General features: G+C 37.8%; 1 protein-coding gene across 1 annotated transcript in view; it reads right to left on the reverse strand.

Annotated features, from left to right (window-relative positions):
- Window positions 1–18241, reverse strand: part of IL1RAPL2 (interleukin 1 receptor accessory protein like 2) — a 325170-nt gene that overhangs the window by 13127 nt on the left and 293802 nt on the right. The window contains exons 5-6 of the mRNA XM_040468434.1: window positions 8095–8238; window positions 2366–2536 (exon numbers count right to left, since the gene is read on the reverse strand). Of these exons, the coding sequence (XP_040324368.1) occupies window positions 2366–2536; window positions 8095–8238 (315 nt within the window). The remainder of the gene's footprint in view (window positions 1–2365; window positions 2537–8094; window positions 8239–18241) is intronic.

The following is an 18241-nucleotide window of genomic DNA, read 5'->3' on the forward strand; positions in this document are numbered from 1 at the left end:
AGCAAAAAATAGTAAAGAGATATTTTTAATTTTTCATCCATCAACTCCTTACAGGTATTCTTTCTAATATCAAAAAATAAAAGCAATATTCTCAGTAGCTTATTTAAGGACTGGGACTATTCCTATGAATTACTCATATTGTTTTTCTTTCGGTAGAAAGCTCCTGTTTAGATTTCACACTCGCCTTGTTAAAGAAAAACGCCTTTTAGATACTGTCATGCAAAAATTTAAACCCTTACTTATTTTAGTCTCATTGTTTCCTCCTGTCTTAAACACTGTCCAAACAAAATCAAAAAGCATCTATGAAGCATCCAACGAGCTCAAATTTTCTACTAGATGATGACAGGAATATGAGGATAAATGAAATACAGTCCCTGCCTTCATGGAACTTACAATCTTGCTGACTAGATAAGATATAAATAGATGGACAAATATATAAAATAATAAAAGAATGTAAAGTATCACAGGAGTAAAAAATGTATAGGTCAACAAGGGACTATGCATGGTGAACCCTAAGGCTGGAGACATTATTATGGACATTTCACAGAGGCAGTGATATGGAGAAGAGTAAATAGAATTTGTAAAGGTATAAAAGACTAACATGAACAAAAGCATTAAAGGGACACACAATGTATATCAAAAGCACAGTTTGGGTATAGTGAAAGGTATAAGTAGGGGTAATGGTAAGAGACAAGTTTAGGAGACCAATCTGGGCTAGCACCAGACTATGGAAGTGTTTAGCTAAGAGTTATGGATTTTATCCTATAGAAAATGGTGAACAATTTAACGTTGAATGTGGGAGTGACATGATCAAGGATTTACACCTATTAGTGGAAATGGATGAGAGGAAAAATAGGGAAGGCAGAGAGTAAACAACATTGTAGTAATGAGGTGATTAGGGCCTATACTAGAATAGCAGAGCTGAGAATGGAAAAGATCAATGGACACTGGATTTGGGAGAGAGATACAGAAGAATAAAAATGACTCAGACGTATCAGCAGGTTCCTTGGGGTTCAGTCAATATGGAAGTGGTATCGCAAGTCATGAAGATGAAGAGAATTACAGAAAGAAAAGAGTGGAAGATCATGGGAAAGAGTTTGGAGAATTATTATATTTGTGGTTCAGGGAAGTAATGGAACAATAAATGTTGTCTTTCTTCCTTCCTATGCACATGTAAGTGTGTATATTCATGTACACACAGAAACAGACATATATGCATTCTGAGAAAAGAGATAACCAAAACTCAATTGTCTCCTGTCAGTTTAGTGTCCTTGGTGGACTGCTGATAATCTGAATAAATGTTATTGAGGAATAGCATGATCTAGCAGAGTGAGAACCAAACTCAAACAGATTTAGGTTCAAATCCCAGCTCTATCATTTGCCAGCTATCTGATCTTGGATTTCTTTAACTTATTTTCTCATCTGTGAGATGAGGATAATAGTACCTGCTCTCTCTCCACATAGTGTTATTGTAAAGGTGAAATGAAATTATGTCAAGATATTTTACATACTGTGAAGTAAGGAAAATGCAAGCTTTTTAATTTTGTTATGACATGTGTAAAAGTTACCATATTCTGATTTGTAGTCACATTTTAATCCCCCCCTCTCAAGGATATTAATATAGACTCATACGCAAATGAATTCTAGCACTTTTATTTTCCCTCAATGGCGTTTTAAGCTCTTCGAGGGCAAGGAACATATTTTTGGCTTTTCTGTATCCCCCTTACAGTTTAGACTGTACAGCACTCTGAACATCAACAGGAACTAAATATATATTTTTACTTGAATCTGAATTTATTCTAAAAGCTCAAATATAGCTTTCAATATGTAGCATGATATAAAAGTAGCATTCAAGCCCACATAGTCCAGCACTTCTTTAAAATAATTTGAATACACGGTGAAAGTGCTATACCCAATGGCCTCACATATCTTTTTTATGTGGATTTTTTTCTATAAATCTGGAAACGAGTAACAACACATAAATTCAGTTATTAGTAGCAATGAATGTAGGTATAAGTAGAAGCACAATGACAGAAGATCAGCTTTGGAACTGTAATGCTTTGAAAAGACTTTGACTTTTGGAGATTTTTTTAAGGATCATCATTTTCTCACAACACTAAGGCAATATAATAAAAAAAATACCATTAAAGCACAATTTAAAAACCATGCCTAAAATGTAAGTGAGAGTGCCTTTTAAAAATTTTGGGTGGTAGAATATCAGAACACTTTTGAATTTAATAAAATCTATGAGAACAACTATCTAAATATTTGGCTCTGACATTTGAAGCTTCCATATAACTTCATAAAAGACACAAAGCTTTTTAAATACAAAACTTGAAAGTTTCAAGTACTTGAAAGTACTTACTTCCACTTGGAATCAGGTCCCTTTCTGGGATGAAGAGTTTGTATCCATAGTGTTTTTCCAGGACATCTGGCAGTATTTCAAGAGCAAACTGTTCTTCTTCAAGATTGTCACAGTCTAAAGTATCTTGGTCCACTTTTGTGTAAGACAGATAGGCATCATATTCCTTGTTGTCTTAAATATGAAGAATAACAATTGGGTTTTATGTATTAGCAGGTTCTCTTTAAGTACTAAAATTCTATAACCACTAACAGTCTAGAATAAGCCCTATAATTAGTGACTGTCATTAATAATTAGACAAAATAAGCCACATGCCATATTGTAAGAAATCTAGCACATTTCAACATAACATAGTCATGTGATATGAACTGAAACTGATATGTAATGGGAAACCTATAGTCAGGAAGAATAAGAGAGAATTATTTGTGACTTTTGGTGACTATACATCTTGTGATATTCAGTGATGTGTGAGTGATTAGCTCAATGTGTCTGAATGCAGGACTAAATAGACCAAAGTCATGGATTTGAACTTTTTCTGTGCCAGCTGGCTTGGCTCTGTTACTTGGTCACAGACTATACCTCGTTTGCACAAATATGTGCAAGATATCCAAGAGGGGCTGGGCCCTAGAGTGTGGAAGATCAAAATAATCCAGCCTCACTCCTGGAGACACTACTCACAACACACATGCCATACTTCCAGTTGGTTAGTATCGTCATCTTCATATACAAAAAGCAGTTTATCACCAAATATTAGAGACAGCAGCTGGGTTTTATACAAGTGTATTGTCTGTTACTCTTGTTCAATCCATGGCCAAATAATTTGACACAAGCTTCCAAAAGAAGCCTTTGTTTCGAAATATACATCCTTCCAGTATTGCCAAATTAGGTTTTCCCTTCACACATTTAGTCAGGGAGTTAATTTTGCTTTGAGAAAGTATTTTTTCCTCCTTCGCTGTATTGGCTCAGAGCCAGCCTCTTCAAAGAGAATATGTAAAATGTTTAAATATTTTTCCTAAAAATTATTAATGAATATAGCTACTCAAGCTATTAGTCCCCATTGATTTTAGAAAGGCCACATTGGAAAAGTTACAGTGGCTTTCAAAGTTCCCTCATTTATAGAAAATTATTTTTAAAAGTTAATGTAATGAGCATAGACTTAAATGAAACTGTTAGTATTTATTAAACCTAGTTACTTGCAAATAATAATTTTTTTTTAAATTTTTTTTAAGTTTATTTTATTTTTAACAGGGACAGAGAGCGAGCATGAGCTGGGGAGGGGCAGAGAGAGAGAGAGGGAGACACAGACTCTGAAGCAGGCTCCAGGCTCCAAGCTATCAGCACAGAGCCTGATGCGGGGCTTGAACTCACAAACCGTGAGATCATGACCTGGGCCGAAGTCGGATGCTTAACTGACTGAGCCACCCAGGCGCCCCGCAAATAATAATTTTAAATGATGGGAAAACATTTTAGGATTTGTTTCTAAACACATCGATATTTTCCATTAAAGCAGACCTGATTAGAATATAGGTAAAACTGACCAAAAGGTAATTTACAGAATGAAGCAGCCACTCATCTATACCATTAATGATTTAGTTCTACCTACTAAATGATAGGCATATAAAGAGATATGAATACGCTAGGGTAGAAGTAGGTGGAACCCCCTATCTAGAGATATTTGAGGCAGGATTATATTGTTCTAATTCTAGTAAGGTTCCAGTATTCACCACCCCCACATGAAAGGAACTCTGGTTATTTATGTTATGATGGTGCCTGAAGCCAAAAGATTTTTCTTTAGCATGTCCTCTGGCTGGAAAAGGCTTCCGTAAACCTTGGTTGGGTTACTTGATTGCCAAGAAACAGATGCACATGAAGGACTGCACTGGATAGTTGAGATCATTTGGCTTACAAATGGGACACATTCCACTCTTATGCATAAAACACCACTTGGAAGTGAGAATGTTCATAAGCAATGCTAATGTAAGAACCTCCTGGTAATCTCAGCACCTCTGCCCTTGTTCCAATCAAGCTCAGGATGCACCTGCAAGCCCTTGACTTTCTCCAGCTATAATTACTCCCCTGGGACTTAGAGCTGCTGATGATATACAGCTGGAAGAATAAAATAGGCCAAAGGACAAACAGATCCATTCCTATGAACAGAATGTATTTCATTGTTCTTAATGGATGGTGCTACTTCCTCAAACTCCATAATGTCAGACTGCATTCTGGTTTCCTCTGACTTCGATAACTTTTCTACTTCACAAACCTCCCTAAATTCAACTACTTATCGATTCATTCAACAATGATTTGTTGAGCATCTACTATGAGCTAGACATCTGCAATGACTACCTGAGTCTTTGACCCATCTGACCAGGCCATTGGACTCATGCCTCCATTGCTTATCCTGATTAAGACTATTTGCCCTCCAGCTTTCCCTAAACTCACATATTTCTCATCCTTACTCGCTTCACCTATACCCTAATATTGGTGATGCTACAGACTTTCTTCTAGAAAAATATTACTATATTTGCATATCCCAAATTAAGTTATGACAAAAAACATGGATGTCTTTGATGTGTGTTAACACCTAATATGTCTGGATAATAAATTCTACCTAACATTCTAGAAGCATATCATTCTTTGGAAAGTTGTTGTTTCTGATTCTAATCATGTCCCTTTAAGATGAGCTAAAGATAAAGAGCTTATGGTGGCTGGACAGAACAGGAAGAGTGCTGTCAAAGCCACCATGTCAGATGTCCCAGAAGCTCTAGAATGCCAGCTAGTGAGCAAGCAGTGATGCAGATGCCACAGTTTACAAAAAATGCACTTCAGTATTATGCAGACAGCCAAGAAAACCTCATGAATAGCCACAGCTGTTGATCACAGAGAGAGCAAGATGGAAGAGCAAAATCAACAACATGATGCAAATAAGGTTAACAGGAAGGCCTGAAAATTGTTTTAAAACTGAATGGCAATTCCACAACACCACTTTGCTAGGCAAGGCTAATGAACCTTCCTTGTGTTAAATCATGTTGACTAAGCTCATCTAAGGAACCAGGAAATAGAGAACAATGCAGATGGCAGAGCATTATAAGAAAGAGGGCTTGCACAGTGATCACCATAGGTATGTTGTTTCTAATGAAGAGAGAAGTTATGAGAAAGGGAACCAAACTATGGAAGAATTTTCCTGTTGTCATACCTGTCCTTCCCTGTTTTTAAATTTTAATCCTGTTCACCACTAGGAGGCCATTCCTGTTTACAATCCAGTTCTTCTGGGGCTATGCTAAACACAGTGCTAAATCTTTAGCTTCTAAAGTGCAAAGACTGTGTAACTTTGTTTATTATTATATCCCTAGTGCCTACTATACTATGTGTATTGATCCAGATGAATAATATAAGTAAATATATCATAAATAATGCCTGCCACGTAGTAGATACTTAATAAATATTTAATGACTGAACAACTCAAAGGTCAAATAAGTGAATTAGTCATTGTTTGATGGATTAAAATGAAATGAATTTTATAAAAAAAGGCTAAGAAGTAAAAGTTTGTTGGATTGATTTTATTTTATAAAAATAAGGCAGTTTTAAAGAACTTTCAGAAAATGCTACTATAGATATGAGTCAAAGAGAAAACATGAAAAAAAAGTATATGGGTAAAACTTAGTTGTGTCCATAAGATGTCAGAATATTAAATAAAGAAATGAAAAATTCAGAGGTTATCTAGCTGATATTTGGCATCATGAAACCGAGTATTTCTAAAAGAGCTTTAATATTCATTTATTCATCCTTACCACATACCTGTTGACTTTTTAGTATTCCATTCAGCTAGTACAGGTTGTGTGTTTCAGGTCTAAGTTTCCATGTAGGACTATAAAATATTTGTATTGCCCTTCCTAATGAAAACTCTTGAAATCCCTTCCCCCCAAATTCCATTTTTTCCCCAAAAACAATTGATTTGGAATCAATACACAATTCTCTAACAGAAATGCTCTAGATTATTTGTTATCTTTGACCACATGGGCCACATTGGAGATATAGACACAAAATGGAATATTTTATCCCTGAAATGTCCTATGATGCTAGTATGAATTTAATCTTACAAATATTTACTACAGCTGATCAGTTAATCTGGATTATTGAGTATGGGTGATGAAAATAATTTATTATTGCAGATTAACTTAATAAATTGTATCATCATTTACAGAGTATTGACAAATTGCTTATAATCATGACTCAAAACAAATTAATCACAGGAGCCTCCCTTTCATGTTCTTTCATATAGACAATGCATCTTTTACATTCCCAGTTGGATACTATAGCCCCTTGTTGGCACCTGGGAACCAGTGACTTTTTCCTTAGTAGCACAATTCATCTAGTTATTTTATGTGTGCAGGTAAGAAGTCATATTTTTCTATACTAATTGTTGTATATAGAAACTTAGTATAATTGACCACATTTTCATTTATATTGTTGGAGCATATAATTATGGTTGCAACAGGCCCTAATCTCTCACTTTGAAACTATGTCTGAATAAGGGTCTGTAATACTTCTAAATGGGCTGCTATGATAGGTAAACACACTCCTTTGATAAAGAGCATGCATATATACGCATCAAACAGCATTTCTCTAATTTACTATGAAAACATAGTCAATTAAAAGCCACTCATATTATTTACATAAGAGAAACCATAGGACCAAAATCAAAGATTCCTCAAAAAAATTCCTTTTTACAGTTACCACTCTGCCCTTCTTTTATCACTATAAAGATAAACAAAATTATGAGCCCTTCTCCTCTGAGGTAAGACCATGATCTTAGCAAAATAAAACTTCTAACCTTCTTTATTTCAACATAATGAAACCTAAAATTTAACCTTCCTTTTTAATGACTTACAAATGGACTTCTTTTTAATCTTGGCTTACCTAAGGATTCCACACACATATTTCTAAGACTTACAGTATTTCATGGGTGAGGGCTTTATGCATAAAGAGTGACATATCATGATTTCTTATTGATATTGACTTGAAATATGGTAATTTATTCTCTTGAAAAATTAAATCATTTTCAAAGCTCAATACAATGCTTTATTGCTATTTAATTCATAAGATTTCCAAAGGACATAGATAGCAAACATAAAATTATAAGCTACATTCTGAACTTCTATCCATTGAGGTCCTCTGTGAGAATGGTTCTATAATCATCAAAAATATGTGGGTCCAGATGCACTGTGAGTTTTAAAAAGATAACATCCATAGCTTTTAATCTGTTTCCTAAATGATTTGTTTTTTCAATGCCAGGAATGGCTAAAAATGATCTGTACCTGCATTTGAATTTTATGGAGGAAAATAATGGAATTTATTCTTAATTTATTTCTTAGTAAGTGGAAGGGTTTTGACAGCAATTGTTTTAGCTCCTGATCAACTAATGTCTTCTTGTTAAACTGTTAATTTGTAAATAATGTCAAACACATAGAAAAATTACAAAAATGAAATAGTTTCAAAGAACATCAATATATTCTTTACCCAGATTCACCATTTGTTAATATTTTCTCCCCTTTGCTCTCTTTCTTGATAAATACATATTTTTTTTCTAAACTATTTGAGGGGTAACTTGCCTTAGTCATAGCCCTGTAACTCTTAAGTATTTCACCACATATCTTCTAAGAATGGTGATATTCTCTTACATAATCACAAATCCATGCCTTTTAGAGTTTGAACAATAGGAGAGAGCCTACCATTGGTAGTTTCATCACCTCCAAAATGCTGTCGGTAGAAGAGCATTAATTCAATATTGTAGCATTTGTAGATGATCACAAGCAGTACAAGGAGAAGGAAGATTGCTCCCAGGCCTCCTGCAAGTTCAATTTTGTAGATTAAATCTGGAACCAACAGAGTAAACAGAAAATGGTAATTAAATCAGCAACATTTGGGATCTTTCCATATTTCTAGTCTGTAAGATGTACAGCCCATTCTGCTTTTTTTCCCAAAAGATTCTTGCTTAATACAGTATGTAGCTTTGTTCTTGACAGATATGTGTAAGTCAAATTTCATGAAATTAACTCTTTTCTAAAGAGTTGAGTAATTTTAGTGTTGAAAGTGATGAGTCTATCTGAAAGGAATAGTCGCTCCCAATTTTTTTTGAGCACATCTAGATCTCACATATAGAGAGGAGGGAAGATGGCTGCGTAGGAGGATGCTGGGCTCACTGCGCGTCCTGCAGATCACTTAGATTCCACCTACACCTGCCTAAATAACCCAGAAAACCACCAGAGGATTAGCAGAACGGAGTTGCCGGAGCCAAGCGCAGACGAGAGGCTCACGGAAGAGGGTAGGAAGGGCGGCGAGGCGGTGCGCGCTCCAGGGACTGGCGGGAGGGAGCCGGGTCGGAGGGGCGGCTTGCCGGCCAAGCAGAGCCCCCGAGTCTGGCAGGCAAAAGCGGAGGGGCCTGACGGACTGTGTTCCCACAGCAAGCGCGACTTAGCGTCTGGGACGTCATAAGTTAACAGCTCTGCTTGGAAAGCGGGAAGGCTGGAGGACAAAGGGAGGGAGAGCTGCTAAGCCCCCGGACGACAGAGCTCAGTTTGGTGGGGAACAAAGGCGCTCGCCAGCGCCATCTTCCCCGCCCATCCCCCAGCCAAAATCCCAAAGAGAACCAGTTCCTGCCAGGGACCTTGCTCGCTCTGCGCAAACACCCAACTCTGCGCTTCTGTGGAGCCAAACCTCCGGCAGCGGATCTGACTCCCTCCTGCTGCCACAGGGCCCCTCCTGAAGTGGATCACCTAAGGAGAAGCAAGCTAAGCCTGCCCCTCCTGCCCCTGTGCACCTTGCCTACCCACCCCAGCTAAGACGCCAGATCCCCAGCATCACAAGCCTGGCAGTGTGCAAGTAGCCCAGACAGGCCACCCCACCCCACAGTGAATCCCGCCCCTAGGAGAGGGGAAGAGAAGGCACGCACCAGTCTGACTGTGGCCCCAGCGGTGGGCTGGGGGCAGACATCAGGTCTGACTGTGGCTCCGCCCACCAACTCCAGTTAGACACCACAGCACAGGGGAAGTGCCCTGCAGGGCCTCACCACGCCAGGGACTATCCAAAATGACCAAGCGGAAGAATTCCCCTCAGAAGAATCTCCAGGAAATAACAACAGCGAATGAGCTGATCAAAAAGGATTTAAATAATATAACAGAAAGTGAATTTAGAATAATAGTCATAAAATTAATCGCTGGGCTTGAAAACAGTATAGCTGACAGCAGAGAATCTCTTGCTACAGAGATCAAGGGACTAAGGAACAGTCACGAGGAGCTGAAAAACGCTTTAAATGAAATGCATAACAAAATGGAAACCACCACGGCTCGGATTGAAGAGGCAGAGGAGAGAATAGGTGAACTAGAAGATAAAGTTATGGAAAAAGAGGAAGCTGAGAAAAAGAGAGAGAAAAAAATCCAGGAGTATGAGGGGAAAATTAGAGAACTAAGTGATACACTAAAAAGAAATAATATACGCATAATTGGTATCCCAGAGGAGGAAGAGAGAGGGAAAGGTGCTGAAGGGGTACTTGAAGAAATAATAGCTGAGAACTTCCCTGAAGTGGGGAAGGAAAAAGTCATTGAAATCCAAGAGGCACAGAGAACTCCCTTCAGACGTAACTTGAATCGATCTTCTGCACGACATATCATAGAGAAACTGGCAAAATACAAGGATAAAGAGAAAATTCTGAAAGCAGCAAGGGGTAAACATGCCCTCACATATAAAGGAAGACCTATAAGACTCGTGACTGATCTCTCTTTTGAAACTTGGCAGGCCAGAAATAATTGGCACGAGATTTTCAGGGTGCTAGACAGAAAAAATATGCAGCCGAGAATCCTTTATCCAGCAAGTCTGTCATTTAGAATAGAAGGTGAGATAAAGGTCTTCCCAAACAAACAAAAACTGAAGGAATTTGTCACCACTAAACCAGCCCTACAAGAGATCCTAAGGGGGACCCTGTGAGACAAAGTACCAGAGACATCACTACAAGCATAAAACATACAGACATCACAATGACTCTAAGCCCACATCTTTCTATAATAACACTGAATGTAAATGGATTAAATGCGCCAACCAAAAGACATAGGGTATCAGAATGGATAAAAAAACAAGACCCATCTATTTGCTGTCTACAAGAGACTCATTTTAGACCTGAGGACACCTTTAGATTGAGAGTGAGGGGATGGAGAACTATTTATCATGCTACTGGAAGCCAAAAGAAAGCTGGAGTAGCCATACTTATATCAGACAAACTAGACTTTAAATTCAAGGCTGTCACAAGAGATGAAGAAGGACATTATATAATAGTGACAGGGTCTATCCATCAGGAAGAGCTAACAATTATAAATGTCTATGTGCCGAATACCGGAGCGCCCAAATACATAAAACAATTACTCATAAACATAAGCAACCTTATTGAGAAGAATGTGGTAATTGCAGGGGACTTTAACACCCCACTTACAGAAATGGATAGATCATCTAGACACACGGTCAATAAAGAAACAAGGGCCCTGAATGAGACATTGGATCAGATGGACTTGACAGATATATTTAGAACTCTGCATCCCAAAGCAACAGAATATACTTTCTTCTCGAGTGCACATGGAACATTCTCCAAGATAGATCATATACTGGGTCACAAAACAGCCCTTCATAAGTTTACAAGAATTGAAATCATACCATGCATACTTTCAGACCACAATGCTATGAAGCTTGAAATCAACCACAGGAAAAAGTCTGGAAAACCTCCCAAAGCATGGAGGTTAAAGAACACCCTACTACCGAATGAGTGGGTCAACCAGGCAATTCGAGAAGAAATTAAAAAATATATGGAAACAAACGAAAATGAAAATACAACAATCCAAACGCTTTGGGACGCAGCAAAGGCAGTCCTGAGAGGAAAATACATTGCAATCCAGGCCTATCTCCAGAAACAAGAAAAATCCCAAATTCAAAATCTAACAGCACACTTAAAGGAAATAGAAGCAGAACAGCAAAGGCAGCCTAAACCCAGCAGAAGAAGAGAAATAATAACGATCAGAGCAGAAATAAACAATATAGAATCTAAAAAAGCTGTAGAGCAGATCAACGAAACCAAGAGTTGGTTTTTTGAAAAAATAAACAAAATTGACAAACCTCTAGCCAGGCTTCTCAAAAAGAAACAGGAGATGACCCAAATAGATAAAATCATGAATGAAAATGGAATTATTACAACCAATCCCTCAGAGATACAAACAATTATCAGGGAATACTATGAAAAATTATATGCCAACAAATTGGACAACCTGGAAGAAATGGACAAATTCCTCAACACCCACACTCTTCCAAAACTCAATCAGGAGGAAATAGAAAGCTTGAACAGACCCATCACCAGCGAAGAAATTGAATCGGTTATCAAAAATCTCCCAACAAATAAGAGTCCAGGACCAGATGGCTTCCCAGGGGAGTTCTACCAGACGTTTAAAGCAGAGATAATACCCATCCTTCTCAAGCTATTCCAAGAAATAGAAAGGGAAGGAAAACTTCCAGACTCATTCTATGAAGCCAGTATTACTTTGATTCCTAAACCAGACAGAGACCCAGTAAAAAAAGAGAACTACAGGCCAATATCCCTGATGAATATGGATGCAAAAATTCTCAAGAAGATACTAGCAAATCGAATTCAATGGCATATAAAAAGAATTATTCACCATGATCAAGTGGGATTCATTCCTGGGATGCAGGGCTGGTTCAACATTCACAAATGAATCAACGTGATACATCACATTAACAAAAAAAAAAAGAGAAAAACCATATGATCCTGTCAATCGATGCAGAAAAGGCCTTTGACAAAATCCAGCACCCTTTCTTAATAAAAACCCTTGAGAAAGTCGGGATAGAAGGAACATACTTAAAGATCATCAAAGCCATTTATGAAAAGCCCACAGCTAACATCATCCTCAACGGGGAAAAACTGAGAGCTTTTTCCCTGAGATCAGGAACACGACAGGGATGCCCACTCTCACCGCTGTTGTTTAACATAGTGCTGGAAGTTCTAGCATCAGCAATCAGACAACAAAAGGAAATCAAAGGCATCCAAATTGGCAAAGATGAAGTCAAGCTTTCGCTTTCTGCAGATGACATGATATTATACATGGAAAAATCCGATAGACTCCACCAGAAGTCTGCTAGAACTGATACATGAATTTGGCAAAGTTGCAGGATACAAAATCAATGTACAGAAATCAGTTGCATTCTTATACACTAACAATGAAGCAACAGAAAGACAAATAAAGAAACTGATCCCATTCACAATTGCACCAAGAAGCATCAAATACCTAGGAATAAATCTAACCAAAGATGTAAAGGATCTGTATGCTGAAAACTATAGAAAGCTTATGAAGGTAATTGAAGAAGATTTAAAGAAATGGAAAGACATTCCCTGCTCATGGATTGGAAGAATAAATATTGTCAAAATGTCAATACTACCCAAAGCTATCTACACATTCAATGCAATCCCAATCAAAATTGCACCAGCATTCTTCTCGAAACTAGAACAAGCAATCCTAAAATTCATATGGAAGCACAAAAGGCCCCGAATAGCCAAAGTAAATTTGAAGAAGAAGACCAAAGCAGGACGCATCACAATCCCAGACTTTAGCCTCTACTACAAAGCTGTCATCATCAAGACAGCATGGTATTGGCACAAAAACAGACACATAGACCAATGGAATAGAATAGAAACCCCAGAACTAGACCCACAAACGTATGGCCAACTCATCTTTGACAAAGCAAGAAAGAACATCCAATGGAAAAAAGACAGTCTCTTTAACAAATGGTGCTGGGAGAACTGGACAGCAACATGCAGAAGGTTGAAACTAGACCACTTTCTCACACCATTCACAAAAATAAACTCCAAATGGATAAAGGACCTGAATGTGAGACAGGAAACCATCAAAACCTGAGAGGAGAAAGCAGGAAAAGACCTCTCTGTCCTCAGCTGTAGCAATCTCTTACTCGACACATCCCCAAAGGCAAGGGAATTAAAAGCAAAAGTGAATTACTGGGACCTTATGAAGATCAAAAGCTTCTGCACAGCAAAGTAAACAACCAACAAAACTAAAAGGCAACCAACGGAATGGGAAAAGATATTTGCAAATGACATATCGGACAAAGGGCTAGTATCCAAAATCTATAAAGAGCTCACCAAACTCCACACCCGAAAAGCAAATAACCCAGTGAAGAAATGGGCAGAAAACATGAATAGACACTTCTCTAGAGAAGACATCCGGATGGCCAAGAGGCACATGAAAAGATGTTCAGCGTCGCTCCTTCTCAGGGAAATACAAATCAAAACCACACTGAGATATCACCTCACGCCAGTCAGAGTGGCCAAAATGAACAAATCAGGAGACTATAGATGCTGGAGAGGATGTGGAGAAACGGGAACCCTCTTGCACTGTTGGTGGGAATGCAAATTGGTGCAGCCGCTCTGGAAAGCAGTGTGGAGGTTCCTCAGAAAATTAAAAATAGACCTACCCTATGACCCAGCAATAGCACTGCTAGGAATTTATCCAAGGGACACAGGAGTACTGATGCATAGGGGCACTTGTACCCCAATGTTCATAGCAGCACTCTCAACAATAGCCAAATGATGGAAAGAGCCTAAATGTCCATCAACTGATGAATGGATAAAGAAATTGTGGTTTATATACACAATGGAATACTATGTGGCAATGAGAAAAAATGAAATATGGCCTTTTGTAGCAACGTGGATGGAACTGGAGAGTGTGATGCTAAGTGAAATAAGCCATACAGAGAAAGACAGATACCATATGGTTTCACTCTTATGTGGATCCTGAGAAACTTAACAGGAACCCAATGGGGAGGGGAAGGGAAAAAAAAAAAGAGGTTAGAGTGGGAGAGAGCCAAAGCATAAGAGACTGTTGAGAACTGAGAGCAAACTGAGGGTTGATGGGGGGTGGGAGGGAGGAGAGGGTGGGTGATGGGTATTGAGGAGGGCACCTTTTGGGATGAGCACTGGGTGTTGTATGGAAACCAATTTGACAATAAATTTCATATATAAATTAAAAAAAAAAGAAAGAAAGAAAAAAACTAAATAAATAAAAATAAAAACTTTATGTCACAAATAAAAAAAAAAGAAAAAAAAATAGATCTCACATATATATTTCTGTTTTAAGTGTATTTCAGGCAACTGTTAGAACTGCCTTTTTCTAGGTCTAGGGCCAATATTTTGTTGTTTCTGTTAAATTACCTTATTGATTTAGAAAGATTACCATCTAGTACTTCCCAAGCCACAGGCCCTATATTCTTCTACATGAGAACATCGTCACAAAATTATTCTCAAAATCAAATAAAATTGAATGATCTGGCAAGATTTAATTGTTTCATTTAACCCTAAGAACATAATCCAATAGAAGATAACCTGGGGAAATCAGTTTATCCATTTCCACTACTTATTTGAATAAATGACCATAATATGTATATGATATAATATGCCCAGTGGGGCTAAAAGAGAATGAGAAATCCAAGCTAATAACTTGGACTACTCAGCCAACAGTAGGCTACCTGATAGTAGCCCTCGGCTGCTTGAGTCGGGGACTTTTAGAATTCTAATAGCTAGAACATTTAAATCAACACATAATGGGAGGAGACATCATATATCCCAGACTCAGGAAATAGTGACTTACCTGTAGCTTAGTTAGTGATATTAACAAATGTAAGGTGTATCATAAAAAGAGGGGCTAGTACCATGAAATTTAGAGATATGGGAAGTCAGAGGAGAATTTAGAATGTTAATTCATCAACACCTAGAGGAGAAATGCTGAATCTGAAAGACACCAGACCAGAGACATATTTTCCCCTATGGAACAGGGACATTCATTGGTCTTAACATAATATAGATAAATTTGCCTAAAAGATTAGCTAACCTCCCCCTGATCTAAATCTGTAATTACCAAGTGCCTTTTTTTTTTATTACCAATTCTGCTTACTATGTTACTAGATACTGGAAAAGACAGTGACATCTAGTTCGCACACAAATTGTTTATGAGTTTGGTTGACAGCAATCAGCATCCCTGGATGGGTTAATTCTGGAACACTGTCAAAATCAAATTTCTGGCCATGACAGACAGCCACTCCTGAAGATCCCTTGACAACCAGGTTGTCAGCCTTTCCCTGGGGATGTCCTTTGTTTCTATATAGGTTTATTGCTTAAAATAAATTAGTCAGGGGGCGCCTGGGTGGCTTAGTCGGTTAAGCGTCTGACCTCGGCTCAGGTCATGATCTCATGGTTCGTGAGTTCGAGACCTGGATTGGTTTCTGTGCTGACAGCTCAGAGCCTGGAGCCTGCTCAGGATTCTGTGTCTCCCTCTCTCTCTACCCCTGCCGCACTCGCACTCTGTCTCTCTCTCAAAAATAAATAAACATTAAAGAAAGAAAAAAAAAAGAAATTAGGCTCAATATGAAGATTAAGATTAAGGAAAAAAAATAAACATATATATATAATAGCTACTACATATACATATATATGTGTATATATATGTATATATACATATGTATATATGTGTATATATGTATATAATAAATACTACGTATACATATATGTGTGTGTGTATATATGTGTGTGTATATATATATATATATATATATATATATATAACAGATGCTACAAGTAATATATATTATAAATAAAATTTTTAACCAGTCTATTAATCTATTTTCTAAGTTAACTTTTTGGGGCAAGAATCCTTTAGGAAAAATTTGTAGATGAAGAATATGAGACTTGGTAGTTTAATTCACTTACTCAAGGTCATACACCTAAGAATTGGCCAAGATCAGACTTGAGCCCAGATATCCTAATTTCAAATTCAAGACTTTTTATTCCATCACAGTTTTATAAGCTTCGGCCAAGATCAGACTTGAGCCCAGATATCCTAATTTCAAATTCAAGACTTTTTATTCCATCACAGTTTTATAAGCTTCAGCCTGGAAATTGAGAAAGGAGAGCCTTTTCCCTTTTGCTCTATAGAGTTGTTAGTAGTGCTTCATGAGAACATGTGACTTGCAGTGAATTTTGGTTTCTTATGCCCTTTTAATTCCAAGGAAATAACCTGAAATACAATTCACCAGGCAGCATGAAAGGACTGAGTATATCTCTGGCAGTTCACTGAAAGGTACTGAAGAATCCTATAGCTGTATCAGAGAGGAAAGAGGGGCTCCCTAGGGTCCAGAATATGAAGAAAAGTTTTACGTTTCATGGGGGGAGAGGGAATTTGGTCTTGGAAAGGAAGTGGAGGGAAAGAAGAGATAGTGGAAGACAGAGACAGTATGGCCCACCAGGAAAGTCACTGAGTGAAAATATAAGAAGCATAAATAAATGTCACTCTTTTTCAGTAAGGAGATGAAGTAATAATGGAAAAGGGAAGGGAGTGGGGCTGCTGTGAGAGACAAAATATGTTAATAAGAATTATTATGAAGGGAACCATAATGAGTACGGATAGGGAATTGGAATCTATCTCTGTCCTGCCTGCTGCAAGAGGTAGTCATTTTGAAAATTAAGCCCCAAAATTTCAGGTAAAAAAATCCTACCACACATTAGTTCTGCCTCCTGCCCTCTATGTGTAGCTCCCCAGGAGCCATTGCCTGCCTCTATATGGGTGGTAAGGCAGACTTGCTTATGAGACATGTGTGGGGCTACAAATATCAAAATCTTTGCTGATTTTCCCACCATCTTACCTAATTTGTGCATTCTTAACAACCAGTGTTAAATGGACAGATAAATATGATTTTTTTTGTTACTCAGGAAACTGACTTTTCTTTCATCTTGGGACATTGATTGACTTGATGCAACATTTTTTTCCTGCTGTAAAATGTTCATTTTATGTTGTAAATATTTTGGACTCTTTCTCTTTCCATATCTCTCTGTCTCTTCTCTGTCTCTGTCTCTCTCTCTCTCTCTGTGTGTCTCTCTCTGGTCAGAATAGATTTCAACTGTTTTAAAAGTCACCAAATGGGAAATTTTTCAGCAATTTCTATGTTAAATACAAAGTAGAGTTGTTATTAGGTAGATGGAAACTTCAGCAGTACGAACAATTTGTGCTCTCAAGTAGTAGGCACATTTTTCAGCAGTACATTTATGGAAGAAAACCATGGTGTGAAAAGTACTTTTGTGGTTTGGGAGTCCATTTTATAAAAATGTCTTTGAAAGATATTACCTAATGATGGCTGTTTATGTTTAAAACTGTGCACCAAGTCTCTGAGACTCAACCAGTATTCTTTCATTCAACCCAGGCAGAGCCATTAAAAAGGAAACATGCATCCTATAATCAGAGGGCAAAATTGCCATCACCAAGATGATGCTTGGCTTTTCTTTTGTCTTCTGTTTTCAACTGCCATTTTCCATCTTAGCATGATCTGTGCTTCTAGAGACATTTCCTAAGAAGGTGAAAGCCATTTTATTTGCACTGTGACTTATATACACATCACAAATACAGTGATAGCCATAACAGCAAATATTTATGGGATTATAACTTTTTGTAGGCACTCAAAGTACAAGTGTAGTTCTTTTTAACCTTCTTAGTTTGAACCCAACGGTTTCTTCACTTTGAACCTGAAGATCAGCATCATAAAGTGAGACAAATAGCAGCTGAAGTCAAGGGAGTAGAGAGGGAAGACTGGAAATGTTTTTAGCTAGCTCATAAGTTGGGAAGCAGGTTAGGAGATCCCACCTGAGGGTTTCTTTACAGGTTGGGGGTTCAGGGTGGGGCAGTAGCACTGGGAATGAGAAGAGAGGGATTCAGTGATCTGTTCCGGTTTGTAGGAAAGGCAGTATGTGCAGAGAAGAAACAATTACCAGAA

This window comes from Herpailurus yagouaroundi, unplaced genomic scaffold, assembly GCF_014898765.1.
Source record: "Herpailurus yagouaroundi ecotype Mexico unplaced genomic scaffold, PumYag 67700, whole genome shotgun sequence".
Lineage (NCBI taxonomy): Eukaryota > Metazoa > Chordata > Mammalia > Carnivora > Felidae > Herpailurus > Herpailurus yagouaroundi.